At 38.9% G+C, this 15,063-nt stretch overlaps 1 protein-coding gene across 1 annotated transcript in view; it reads left to right on the top strand.

Annotated features, from left to right (window-relative positions):
* Positions 1–15,063, top strand: part of FAM81B (family with sequence similarity 81 member B) — a 67,111-nt gene that overhangs the window by 24,378 nt on the left and 27,670 nt on the right. Inside the window, exon 4 of the mRNA XM_008050572.1 lies at positions 1,778–2,021. Coding sequence (XP_008048763.1) covers positions 1,778–2,021 — 244 coding nt within the window. The remainder of the gene's footprint in view (positions 1–1,777; positions 2,022–15,063) is intronic.

The raw sequence follows: 15,063 nt of genomic DNA on the forward strand, positions 1-15,063 counted from the left end.
TGTAGAGATGAGGTCTCGCCTGCCCAGGCGGGTCTCGAACCCGCGGGCTCAGGCAATCCACTCACCTCAGCCTCCCAAAGGCGTGGGATTACAGGCTGAGCCACCGAACCCGGCTCAAATGCCATATTTTTAAACCGAAGTTTTCATTGTTGCTGTACAATGTGGCCAATCCACGCATCCCAATTTTCCACTAAATGTGTTGGGCTGAATGACAAAAGCAAACTTTCTTGATAACATCTTGAAATTCACTTTTAGGAGCCTTGATCACACCATATTCCAAATCTGTCATTATGGTTTAGGGATTAAACTGAAATTCATTTTCTTCTATAAAGTCCATCAAATCTTCAAATAAGTGTTTATAAAGTGCTTCATTTTTTTTCCAGTCATCAATACATAAATAAGCAGATAAGTTCTAGAATTTTCTGATCCAATCAGGGCATGAACTGTATATAGTTAATTTTTTTTAAATGGGGACAGTTTTGAAAGTGCTATTCATTAGCCAAAAAGTGAAGCATTTCTAGTTTGTCTATGTTAAATTAAGAGGTAAATATAAGTCTATCTTCTTTGACAGTCAACTCTAACCCATTAGCATTTAATGTGTTTTATAAAACTGAAAACCTCTAGATCAGCAAACATCTTTGGTTCAGAAGGTCACCAAGCTTGTTGGATTCTTTTTATTCTCTGATGAAGGGCATTTTTTGAAGACAAACATGGCACTATGTATAAAGAGAAGGAAGTCATACATGATTGAACAACTTGGCAGGGGAGATTTGTTGTATTTTTTTCCCTGTGTTTTTACTTCTATGACTTTTGAAACACTCAAGACATTGAGGGCAGTTCTTCCTCACTCACCAGTCCACCCAGACTCACACACTAATCTTGTCTGGAAATACCCTCACAAACACCTGCATTACCAGATTTCTAGGTATTCCATAATCCAGTCAAGTTAACACCTAAAATTAAGTCCACAAATCCACCCCTTGTCAATTTGCATCCAGAAGCATCTTCTTAAACTATACTTAGTTTCCAAGTAAAGAAAATAGCTAGGTAACATTCCACCTAACATGACGCAGCTAACTTGCTACAGCTAACACAATGCAGCTATCCTGTGTACAACCAAACATGCACTCATTCCTTCCCCAGAATTCAGCTTTCAGGATTTCAGCATTTGGGGTTTGAATCTTTTGGGATTGTGATTTCAGGGCTTTTAGATATTAGGGATTTCAATGTTTGGAATTATGTCTTTTGGAAATATGTCAGGTATCACCCATGAACTAGTTTCCTCATCTGTAAAATTGGAATAATACTGTTAGGCATTAATATTGTAATACACAAGGGAGGGATATTGTATGCAATGTTTTCCAAATTTATTCGACCACAGAACTCTTTTGGGGTGGCCTATTTTATTGGCCTCTATCCCAAGACCCATCCCTGTCACTGTTGCATTTTGACAGATGTAAGGACTTAGTGGTTTTTTTCCCCTAGATTAAAGTAGAATTATTATAAGGGGCACATAAAGGCATAAGTATTGAAAGAAGGCTTTTAGTATCTTCTTTCATGAAGCCCCCTAACCACCACCAATTTGGCTTGAAATGTGAAAAACGCACCTGCTTCTTAGATGAGACATACACCAAGATTCTAACCATGCAGGTGCTTAAAGTCCTACCAACCTTTTCAGAGGGCAGAAAATACAGGAGTAGAAGTAAAGCTCAAATTCTGGTTCCTGGCTCCTCCAGCTCATCCTTATAATCCCCTGGTGTTTCTTTTTCTTGATCAGGAGTCATCCTTTTCTTCCCATCATTCCAAACACCCAGAGAACTCAACTAGAAGACAGACTGGATAGCCAGGAGCGTACCGTAGCTTTCCTCCTCGAGCAAGCCTTCCGCATCAAGGAAGACATTTCGGCTTGTCTACAGGGGACCCACGGCTTTCGAAGAGAGGAATCACTTGCCAGGAAGTTACTGGAAAGCCACATCCAGACCATCACCAGTATCGTCAAAAAACTCAGTCAAAACATTGAGGTAGTTCTCTGTTTCCTGTATGTTGGCATCATTGCTTGACAAAGATTATCAACCACCAATATCATTTTTTAAGAACAAAAATGTGTCACCGTTGTTTAAATGTGCATGATTATATTTTAATTGGCCAAGAGGGAAACAGTTCATTTTTTCAACTGCTCATTATGCCAAAATGTAGAAGAAACTTCTATGAAAAAAATATTTATTGTATATTGGCCAGGAGCAGTGACTTCTACCTGTCATCCTTTGGGAGACCAAGGCAGGAGGATTGCTTGCACCCAGGGCTTTGTGACCAGCCTGGGCAACATAGTGAGACCTCATCTTTATAAACAAATCAAAAAATTAGCTGAGTATGGTGGTACATACCTGTAGTTGCAGCTACTTGGGAGGCTGAGGTGGAAGGATCGCCTGAGCCCTGGAGTCGAGGCTGCGGTGAGTTGTGATTATGCTACTGTACTCCAGCCTGGGTGACAAAGTGAGACTATAACTAATATAAATATATATATTTGTGGCAGCAAAGACAACTCGTTAACATTATGTCAGACATTTTGCTATGTTGCTTCTGTTAGTCTAAAACTCCAAAATTCTGTTAATGTAACCATTTCAAATAGAGATTTTCATAATTGGTCATGCTGGATTTTAGAGCCATCACAGTTTCTCTGACCACATCTCCTACCCTTCTTTCCTTCATTCTGACCACACTGGCTTCCCAGCTATTCCTAGGACATTCCAAATATGCTCAAGCCTCAGGGCCTCTGCACTTGCATTCATGATGGCTGAATCATCTTCCCTTAGATATAAGCCAGGTTCTTCATTTCCTGCAGGTCTCAAATAGAACCTTATAGAAGAGGACTGGATTTCTTGACATTTTATAAAATAGCACCCCCTCCTCACCCTAACAGTTTTCATCTCCCTTAAAACCTACTTTATTATTATTTTGTGTCACATAGTATTTATCACAAACTACCATGGTCTATACTAGTTTAAGGTTTGTTTTCTCTACCTGAAACATCTCCATAAGGGCAGGGACTTTGTTTTGTTCATGCTAAATCCCATACCAGACAAGAACCATCTGTTGTAGTCAGCACTCTATTAAATAGCCAAGGGCAATGTCTCACACCTGTAATCCCAGCAATGGAGTTTTTTTGTTATGTTTTGTTTCTTTCTTTTTTTTGAGTCAGAGTCTCACTTGGTTGCCCATGCTGGAGTGCAGTGGCACCATCATGGCTCACTGCAGCCTTGACTTCCTTAGTCAAGCCTCCTTCTACCTCAGCCTCCTGAGTAGCTGGGACTACAGGTGCACACCACTGTACCCAGTTAATTTTTTTTATTTTTGGTAGAGACAAGGTCTCTTTATGTAGCCAGGCTGATTTTAAACTCCTAGGCTGAAGCAATTCTCCTGCCTTGGCTCCCAAAGTGCTGGATTATAGGCACAAGCCACCACACACAGATGATTAAAAATATGAGAGACGATCCCTCCAAAAGCTGGAATTATCTTTTGGCGACTGGGGCCCTTGTAGTACACAGGCTTCCCCCACTAGGTAAGTGTTCTAGAAACCCATTGGCATCAGTGCATCTACTAGCATTGTTGTGAGAGGCTGTTCTACTTCCGTGTTTTTGGAGGGGAGGGTTTTTTGTTTGTTTGCTTGTTTGTTGAGATTCTTTCATTGTGTTTGCTCATTTCCTGATGGGTGATTTACAGGCACACCTGGCCACACCGCACTGTGTGTTCAGCAGTTTCTGACCAAAACTGGCATGACCCCCATGTCCCACCCTCCCTATTCACCCAATCTTGCTCCCTGGCAAATTTTTTGTTTGTTTCCCTATGAAAAAATTCTCAAAGGGAAACATTCTGCCAATGTAGAAGAAGTGAAACAAAAAATGGCAGAAGCACTAAAAGGCATCCAAACTGACGAGTTCAAAAACTGCTTCGAGCAGTATAAAAAAGCATCTTGACAGGTGTATTGCATCAAACGAAGAGTACTTTGAAGGTGACAAGTTTATACGTGCAAGAATAAATACACAATGTTTAAATAAATAAACACTGGTTTTTTGGTTCACCCTCATATTTTCAAGCATAATAAGGTACCGCGAAAGTGACCAGAGGCAAGAAACTCTGCCTTTTGAAATGACAGGTGAATGCAGCATAGCACTAAAAGGAGGTCCCAATTTAGGAGTCAAAATGTCTTGATAATTAAGAAGTGAACATTTTTAGAAAAATCAAGTTATTTCTAAGAAGGTTTTATATTTTGATTTTGGAGGTTGTTATATAGTTGATTACATTTGTAAAGATCCATTCAGATATACACTTTGATTTGTGCATTTCAATGCATATTAATTATACTCCAGTAAAACACTCTTGACATTAAGGGGAAAAATGTTTTCAAATAGCTATAAATCTTGTGAAGAGGTTCTTTTTCCTATAGTATTTGATTATCTTAGACTAGCTCTGAAAACAAAATTCAGAACATTTTCCAAAAAAAGACAAAATGAAACTTCAAGATATTTGTGATTCTGTTAAGGGTTTGGCATCATATAGGGAAAATAAGGACTGGTTTGAGTGTGTGAAAAACTGAATTAGAGATTATTTCAAAGGTTGTAGATAGTATAGTTAAAATATTATGAAGAAGAAGCTATTGGGCTACCCTGAGTAAATAACTATGAGCACTTTATAGAGAAATGAATGCTCTTCGAGTATCTTAAAATAATTTAAACTCATTCATCAGGATGGCTCATTTGCAAATTGGCTTGTAAGATAAATTCAAGTGTGAGACTAAAGCTTAACTCAGATCCTTAAAAGGAATGACAATTTTTTAAAAAATCTGCCATAATTGCAACAGTTACATTGCTTGTCCCTTTTAAAAATCAAATAATTCCAGGCCGGGCTCGGTGGCTCAGCCTGTAATCAATCCCAGAATTTTGGGAGGCCGAGGCGAATGGATTGCCTGAGCCTAGGGGTTTGAAACCAGCCTGGGCGACATGGTGAGACCCCATCTCTACAGTAAAAATCAAAAATTAGCTGGGCATGGTAGTGCGCGCCTGTAGTTCCAGCTACTTGGAAGGCTGAGGCGGAAGGATCGCCTGAGCCGAGCAGGTCGATGCTGGGGTGGCCATGAGCGTGCCACTGCACTCCAGCATGGGTGATGGAGTGAGACTCCGACTCAGGAACAACAACAACAAAAGTCAAATAATTCCTTTTTTTAAAAGCAGGGAGTTAATTATAAGTTTTTTAATTAATTTATTTTTAACTCATAAAAAGAAAATTTTATCTTTAACATTGATTTTATGTTTTTTTCTCCAATTAATAAAAGCAATGCTTGTTCATTGCAATTATTTTGGAAGTTCAAGAAAAAAATTTAAAACTTGGAAGAAAATACTTCTCACAATTCTTTCACCAAACAGCATCTCTGCAAACACCCAGAAGCATCCTTCCAAGCATTCCTTTTAGGAGGCTGAGACTATGACTGCAAGCACAATTTTTCATACAAAATCATATCATAAACTCTATCACACATCATTAAAAGCTCTTTGAAGGCACATACATCATGATTTGCTTAATTATTCACTTAATGTTAAAATATCTTTGTGCATAAATGCATGTCTGCATTTGAATTATTTCCATAGCATACATTCTTAGAAGTGGAATTACTAGGATATGAACATTGTGAGAGCTCTTGATACATGTTGCCAAATTGGTTTCCAGAAAATTTGTACTAATTACAGTCCCATTAACATTATCCAAGAGTACTTTTTACACCGTGCTGATGCCAGCATTAAAATTTGTTTTAATCTTTGCTAATTTGATGGGATAGACATGAGATTTTTTTTTTTCATAGTGGAGGTGTTGAATCTACTTTTTTTTTTTAAAGATGTGTGGAGTACAATCCAGGGGTAGGTATACAAACGTTGATTATGCAGGCACCCTTGTTGATGAGGTGTGCCCCTACCTCCCCTAGAAGTTTCCCTCAACTGCCGATCCCATGCTCCCTCCCCTGGCAGTTTCCCACTACAGCCAATCCCTTTCTTATAGTATTATGATAATTGTTCAAGGTCTGCTTATGAGTGACAATATATGGTACTCTGTTCTTTGTTACTGTGATAGATCACTGAGTATGATCGACTCTAAATCCATCCAAGTTGCTGTGAAGTCTATATGTTTGTCCTTTTTTATGGCTGCCTAATATTCCATTGTGTATACGTACCACTTTTTTTTATCCAGTCCAGCTTTGATGGGCAGCATGGTTGGTTCCACATTTTTGCTATTGCAAATAGAGCTGCAAGAAACATACATGTGCAGGTATCTTTTTTGTGGAATGATTTGAGATCCTCCGGGTATATCCCCAATAGGGGAATTGCTGGGTCATATGGAAGGTCAATTTCTAGTTCTTTCAGAAATCGCTACTGTCTTCCAAAGAGGTTGCACTAGTTTGCATTCCCACCAGTAATGTAGAAGCATTCCTTTTTCTCTGCATCCAAGCCAGCATCTGTTGTTGCTTGTTTTATTAATGATGGCCATTCTTACCGGGGTTAGGTGGTATCTCAATGTGGTTTTGATTTGCATTTCTCCGTTGATGAGTAAGGCTGAGCACTTTTTCATGTGTCTGTTGGCTGCCCGTATATCTTCTTTTGAGAAATGTCTATTCATGTCTTTTGCCCACTTTTTAATGGGGCTGTTTTTTTCCTTTTGGCACATCTGAGTTCCTTGTAAATTCGAGATGTTAAGCCCTTGAAAGATATACAGTTGGCAAATATTTTTTTCCCATTCTGTGAACTGTCTCCCTGCTCTCTTGATGGTATCTTTGGCTTTGGAGAAGCTCGTCAGTTTGATGAGGTATCACTTGTCTATCTTACTTCTTATGATATGGGCACTTAGGGTTCTGATCAGGAATTGGTTGCCAGTTCCAATTTCCATAAGGGTGTCTCTTGTGTTTTCCAAGATTCTTATAGTTTGAGGCTTTACGTTTAAGTCTTTGATCCATTTAGAGTTCATTTTTGTGTATGGTAAGAGGTAGGAGTCCTGTTTCAGTCTTTTGCATGTAATCAGCAAGTTTTCCCAGCACAATTTCCTGAGTAGGTTCTCCTCTCCCCATTGGTTTTTATTGGAGACTTTGTCAAAGATGAGTTGGTTGAGAAATTGAGACTTTGCTTCCAGAATCTCTCCTGTTCCATTGAACTATATGCCTGTTCTTGTACCAATACCAGTCTGTTTTGATTATTGTAACCTTATAGTAAAGTTTGAAGTCTACAAGTGTAATACCTCCTGCTTTGTTTCGTTTGCTAAGGATTGTTTTGGCTATTCGTGGTCGTTTATGTTTCCATATGCATTTCTGTATTGTCATTTCCAGGTCTGAGAAGAATGATGTTGGTAATTTAATGAGTATTGCATTGAATCTGTAGATTGCCTTTAGTAGGATGGACATTTTAACAATGTTGATTCTTCCTATCCATGAGCATGGAATATTTTTCCATTTGTTTGTGTCTTCTTGGATACCTTTGAGCAGTGTTTTGTAGTTCTCATTGTCAAGGTCTTTAACTTCTCTGGTTGGGAAGATGTTGAGGTATTTCATTTTTTTGTGTGACTATTGTGAATGGGATTGTGCTTTTTATTTGGGTCTCTGCCTGCTTGTTGTCAATGTATAGGAATGCAACTGTCTTTTGCACATTTATTTTGTACCCTGAGACTTTGCCAAAGTCCTTTATCAGTGCAAGTAGACGTTTGACAGATTTTCTTGGATTTTCAAGGTATAGAATCATATCATTTGCAAAGAAGGATAGCTTGACTTTCTCTTTTCCTATTTGGATACCCCTGTTTTCCTTCTGTTGTCTAATTGCCTGAGCTAGGACTTCCAACACAATAATGAATAAGAGGGGTAAGAGTGGGCAGCCTTGTCTTATTCCAGTTTTCAGAGAAAATGTTTCCAGTTTCTGTCCATTAAGCAATATGTTAGTTGTGGGTTTATCATAGATGGCACTTACTATTTTGAGGTATGTTCCTTCTCTACCTAGATGTTTGAGAATTTTTATCAGAAGGGATGCTGGATTTTATCAAAAGCCTTTTCTGCATTTGATGATATAATCATATGGTTCTTGTTTTTACATCTGTTGATGTATTTAATTACATTTATGGTCTTGCAAATGTTGAACCAGCCCTGCATCCTGGGGAAGAAGCCTACTTGGTGATGGTAGATGAATTTTGAGATGTGTTTTTGGATCCGATTTGCTAGAATCTTGTTGAGGATTTTTATATCTATGTTCATAAGGCTATTGACCCACAATTCTCTTTTTTGGTTGGATCTTTACCCAATTTGGGTATCAGTGTGATGTTAGCTTCATAAAATGATTTGGGGAGAATTCCATCTTTCTCAATTGCCTGAAATACTTTCAATAGGATTGGTATCAGCTCCTCCTTGTACGCTTTGTAGAATTCTGCTGGAAAGCCATCTGGTCCAGGGCTTTTTTTGATAGGTAGTTTCTGTATGACAGAGTCAATTTCCTGGGTTGTTATTGGTCTATTCAGTGTCTGCTTGTTTCAACCTGGGGAGGTTGTGTGATGTCAGAAAGTCCTCCATTTCATTTAGGTTATCAAGTTTGTTTTCATACAGGTGTACCTAGTAATCTCTGATAATCTTTTGTATCTCTTTGGAGTCAGTTGTGATTTGATCTTTTGTATTCTAATTGTGTTTATTTGAACTTTTTCTCTCTTTTTCTTGATCATTCTGGCTAGGGATCAATCTTGTTAATTCTTTCAAAGAACCAGCTTTTTGTTGTGTTGCTATTTTCTATGATGTTTTTATCTTCTATGTTCCATACTTGGGATCTTATTTTGGTGATTTGCATTCTTCTGCTAAAGTTGGGGTTTTGATGGTCTTCTCTTAGATGACTTGTTAGGCTCCCTTAGGTGATTTGTTAGGCTCTCAACTTGTGATCCCTTCATTTTCTTAATGTGTACTTGTAGAGATATGAATTCCCCTCTAAGAACTGTTTTCATGGCATCCCAGAGGTTTGAATAAGATATTTCTTCATTTTCATTTGTTTCCAGGAATCTTTTAGTTTCTGCTTTGAGTTCAGTGTTGACCCAGTAGTTGTTCAGCATCATGCTGTTTAGTGTCCATATCCTTGTGGGCTTTGGGGAAATGTTGTTGGTGTTGATATTTATTTTTATTCCACTGTGGTCTGAGAAGGTGCATGGCAATACATCAACTTTATGGAAATTGTTTATGCTTGATTTATGGCCAATGATATGATCAATCTTGGAGTACATTCCATGTGGTGATGAGCAGAATGTATATTTTGTGGTTGTTGGGTGGAATAATCTGTAAGTATCTATTAAGTCCATTTGGTCGAGTGTCGTTGCTGACTTCCATTGTTTGGGCCCCAGGTTTGATTTTTCAGGACTTTTCTGTTTGTTATACTTGAAATTATCTGTGGTCTTCCTTTGGTTTTTCCTCATTTGTGACAGATCTCTTGTTTTTCTCTTTAGTTCTGTTATTCACTGTCAGTGGGAGAGTCTTTCCCTTTGACATTTGCTCAGTCCTCTATTCTTCCCTGATCTGGGCTCTGAATTTGTTCTATTTTGAAACAAGATGGTAGATGGGAAGCTTTGCCATCTCTTGTAATTTTTGAAATTTGAATAAAGTAGGGGATGGGGCACTAGGAATCAGAAACTACTTGCAAATTGAAAGGTTCACTCATTGTGGTATGTGTTCCCTGAGATCCACTCCCCACCACCATTCTATATGATGATGCCAAGCAGAAACTGGTGTAAAATCAATTGAACACATACACACACACTCCAAACAAACTGCAATAACAGCAAAGCAAAGCAAAACAAACAACAAAAAAAAAAAAATAAGAAAACTAAACACACACACACATGCCTAGCACAAAGTGAACAGAGAAGAAAAACAGAAAGACTGGAGGAGGTGGGAAAAAGGGATTCAAGTTGAACTCTCACACATATATTGACACACACCTTAAACTTTAAAAAATGAATATTAAAAAAACCCAGAAGAACAAAAGAGCAAAAACCAACAACAACAACAAAATTGAAAGATGAACACTCAATCATTCACATACACACATAAACAGAAAATTACAAATAAAAGAAGAAAGAAACAGAAAAAGAAAAGAAAAAAAATTTTGGAGGGGATGCAGATCAAACCATCACATACACATTTATACACAAAGGAAAAAAATTTTTTAAAAAAATGAACTAACAAACAGGCAAAAAATTTTTAAAAATTAAAAATTAAAAAAAAAACAACCTTCCCTCTTGTGGCAGGCTCTGTAACTGTTTTTCTAATCTGGTCTCTCCTGCAGAACTTCCACCTCTTTCACTCTTTCCCCAGTGTCCAGAGCAGAGAAGGAAGAGGGGCAGTGGAGGTGGGTGGAGCTACAGTCCTCCCCTCCCACTCCAGTATGATCAGGGACATCTCCTCCAGTGGGGAGATGTGGGATTGTCACTTCCCCAGGTATGTACTCATGAGGGTGCCCCAGTCAGGCCTATCCTAGAATGGAGTTCTCCTATTGTAACTGATGTCCAAAGTCTGTCTGGGTTTGTTCCTCTCAGTCGTGGCCCAGCTGTGTGGGTCTGATGTTCAGAGGATTATTGGAGAGAAGGGGGTTTGGATCAGTCCCAGCCTCACCACTGATCTCTTTGGAGTTCTTCCTCATCCTTTTCTGGCCACACCCTTTGTCCAGTGGCTGGATCAGGGTAGGGAGTGGGGTGCTCAGGACTCAGCATTCATCAGGTCCCTCTGAAGTTTGTGCTTCAGTATATTCCTTCTGGGTCACAATCAATCCCTGAGTAGTTGATCCACCAGTCACAGACATCGGGTCTATTGCTCCATGGTGAGCAAGTCGGAGCACTTTCCTGCTCCACCTTCAAGATGGCGGTGGAGGCCCTCTCTTGTCCTCTGCTTCTAGTACCCAGCCAGGTGCTGAAGTGGTGAGGCAAAGCCTGGAGCCAGCAGTCTCTAATGCTGCAGTGGTGAGGCAGAGCCTGGGGCAGTCTCTCCCTACCACTTCTTCACAGGAAAACTTTTGTCTGTTTTTAAAAAAGTATTGGCACTTGGCTTCTGTGACCTGGGAAGAGCCAGGGACCAAGCAGAGAAGCTGCAACACCAGCTGTTGCACTAGGGCCCTGGTCACTTGCTCACAAGCCCCCACTTAGTCTCTCCCAGCATTTTCTTCCCAGAAAGGGATTTGTTGATTTTTAAAAAATGATACTCAGTTTCTGCATCCCGGAAATCACTGGGGCCCAAGCCCAGAAGCTGCAGCACCAGCCACTGTACCAGGAGAGCCCTGGCCGATAGCTCCCTAGCCCTCACTCAGTCAGTCACTCACACGCATACTCACTCATCAGCATGTACACAAAATTTTCCATACACTTGCTCTCTCACAACAGGATTTGCAAAGTCCAAATGGCTCAGGTGCCATCTTCCCAACCTCTCCAGAATCTACTTTTTAAAAGTGACTGTATAGGCTGAGTTCGGTGGCTCAGCCTGTAATCCCAGCACTTTGGGAGGCCGAGGTGAGTGGATTGCCTGAGCCTGCAGGTTCAAGACCCGCTTGGGCAACTTGACGAGACCTCACCTCTACAATAAATCAAAAATTAGCCTGGTGTGGTAGCGCGCACCTGTAGTTCCAGCTACTTGGAAGGCTGAGGCGGAAGGATCCCCGGAGCCCAGCAGGTCAAGGCTGTGGTGGCCGGGAGCGGCCACTGCACTCCAGTCTGGGTGACTGAGACTCCAACTCAAAATATAAAATAAAATAAAATAAAATAAAATAAAATAAAAATGACTATATGAAGTGACAATTTCGGCTGGACATGGCGGCTCATACCTGCAATCCCAAAACATTGGAAGGCCAAGAAGAGAAGACTACCTTGTGGTCAGGAGTTTGACACCAGTCTAGGCAATATAGCAAAACCCTGTTTCTAAAAAAATTTTTTTTAAAATAATAAAGTGATAATCTCCTCTGCCAATAATCTGATCATGTCTCTTGTCAATTTATCTTTGGGGGTTTTAGAGCTTTTTAATTCCTATTGATTTGATGAGCATTGGAGGGTTTTGAGCTTTTAATTCTTATTGATTTGATGAGCTCTTTTACATATTAAAGAGAATAAACAGTGGTATGCTAGTCAGCAACCAATTCTTTTTGGGGGAAAAGACCCCTGGTTTATAGTGTTTGCCTATTTCCCTGGTGTAAATATTTCACTATAATTTCAAATAACATGATGACACTGACCACAAAGATGAGAAGAGATACATACATTCATCTCTCACAGGCATATGCTGGTTGCAGCATGTCACTGAAACTCTTGGCAATAACATTTGTTATCAGTGTTTTTCCAGTATGTTTTTTTATATTTTAATTGTATTTACAGTCTTTTTTTTTTTACTTGAAAGTCTCACTCTGTCCTACAGGCTGGAGTGCAGTGGCACACTCACGGCCACCCCAGGGTCGACCTGCTGGGCTCCAGCAATCCTTCCATCTCAGTCTCCCAAGTAGCCAGAACTACAGGTGTACTACCATGAGCAGCTAATTTTTGATTTGTTGTAGAGATGAAGTCTCGCCAAGTTGCCTGGGCTGGTCTCGAACCTATGGGCTCAGGCAATCCACTCTGTCTCAGTCTCCCAAAGTGCTGGGAGTAGCTGGGACTATAGGCGCACACCACTATGCCCGGCTAATTTTTTTTATTCATTGTAGAGACAAAGTCTCACCAAGTTTCCCAGGCTGGTCTCAAACTCCTGGGTTTAGCTAATCCTCTTGCCTCTGCCTCCAGAAGTGCTGGGATTACAGGTGAGCCACTGCACTCAGCAGTAATTCATATGTTAAATTGCATGCCATTCCAAGTAGTGTGATGAAGTTTCACACTGTCCTGTTTAACCCCACCCGGGATGTGAATCATTCCTTTTTCTAGCATGTTCACACTGTCAAAGTTCCTGGCCCTCAGTCCCTGAGTAGCCATCTCGATTATCAGACTGAGTGTCATGGTACTATAATGCATGTGTTCAAGGAACCCTTTTTTTACTAATAACAGCCCTAAAGTGCAAAAGTAGTGATGCTGGCAATTTAGATATGCCAAAGAGAAGCCTTAAAGTGCTTCCTTTAAGTGAAAAGGTAAAAGTTCTTACTAAAGAAAGAAAATCATATGCTGACGTTTCTGAGATCTATGGTAAGATCTGTTCTATCTATGAAACTGCAAAGAAGGAAAAAGAAATGTATGCTAGTTTTGCTGTCCTACTTCAAACTGCAAAAGTTATAGCCATAATTGGTCTGTTTTTATTATTAGTTATTGCTAATACCTTACTGATACGTTAAAATGTATATATTCTTTCTCTCTATATTATATATACACTATGGGGAAAAACCATAGTATATATAGAATTCATACCATCTGAGTTTTCAGGAATCCACTGGGGGTCTTGGAATGCATTCCCTGGGCAAGGTGGGGACTACTGTACCTTTCAAATGAAAAGTTTTTATTCAAAGATGAAATAATATCTTCTATTACCTGTTATTTTCAAGGTTTAATTTTGAAAATATTTTAATCTATTTTTTCCTAAAATCTATATTGATATATGACATGAAGTAAGGCTCTAAATTGAATGTTTTCTGAATAAGTAAGTAACCAGAGATCTCAACGTCCTTTGTGAAATTTCTCCCCCACTGATTTGTGAGTCTCATGTAGAACAGATTCCATTCTTTATCACATCACATTGACCTAGTTGGTTATTGCCATTCTACACTGATTTACTCATCCTTGTTTAATAAAATGCTCTAATGTGTAGTAGTATAAATTTCCTTTCATCACTATCTTTACCAAAAGAAAACAAAACACCTGCATGCGTGTAAAATGACACATCCAAACTCTGGTTAGCATTTTTGACACTTTTATGTCTCAATCAAAGTTTTAGTTGCTCTTGGGTTGTCTCAATTTGCCAGTTTAAAAATGGTCACTCTTTTTTTTCTAGTTAAAATACATAAACTAGAAATTTATAAAAAGTTTAAACATAGTTCTAACTTTTGTCAAATATAATAATTAACTTGAATGTTTTCCTATGTCATAAATTTAAAAGTCCACAGTAATCTTATATTTTTCTCAGTAAATATTTCCTTAAATGTCTTCACTTTACACTGAAACTTGCTTGAATGTCAGTAAAATATAAATTTTTTCTATTAGCAAGCATAATTTTTTCAATTTTTAAATTAATACTTTTAAGTGGATGCGAAAATTAAAGACCACTGTTCTCAGGACCACCCTGATATGGAAAAATTGCCTTTATTTTCAGAATACCAAAACACAATGAAAACATGACTAACCATACTCAGGAACAAAATATGAACACACGTAGTTATAAAGCTCTCATGTTTTCTAAGAAATCTAGAACAATAAACTCTTTTTCAGTCCGTATATATGAAACAGCTGAATTTGGACTTGCTTGTGTTAGTTGTGTTAGTTTCATTGTGGTCCTGATTCAAACCATAAGGGACTGTGTTTGATGCCATATTGGGGAAAAAAAATCCCTTTTTCTAAATTTATCACCAGTTGTGAAATAGGTTTTTGTGAAATACTTTTATAGCATTGATGGCCAGTGGCAATCCATGGAAATATCAGCACAACAAATATGTTCTGATTGGTCCATATGATGTTTATAAAAGATTTTTAATAAGATGCCAATATATTAAAATTGAGAACTTTCACATAAAATCTGCATTTCTAGCTTCTGTTGAAACACTCTTGAGACATCTTTCCCACCTGGCAACAGTCAGCTGGTATCAAACCATGCTGCCTTCCTCAGATAAATGAGCAGAGCTCACTTATCTGAGATAGGACACTGTCACTCACTTACACTATCAGCCTAACAACAAAGTGCATTCACTTTGGGCCAGGACAATGGCTCATTGCTGTAATCCCAGCAATTTGGGAGGTTGAGGCAAGAGGATCATTTGAGGCCAGGAGCTAGAGACCAGCCTAGACAACATAGCAAGACACTCTCTCTACAAAACATTTTTTTAAATGTATTCAGTTTTGTAACCC

Source organism: Carlito syrichta, unplaced genomic scaffold, assembly GCF_000164805.1.
Source record: "Carlito syrichta isolate Samal-C Ts95f unplaced genomic scaffold, Tarsius_syrichta-2.0.1 Scaffold6706, whole genome shotgun sequence".
NCBI lineage: Eukaryota > Metazoa > Chordata > Mammalia > Primates > Tarsiidae > Carlito > Carlito syrichta.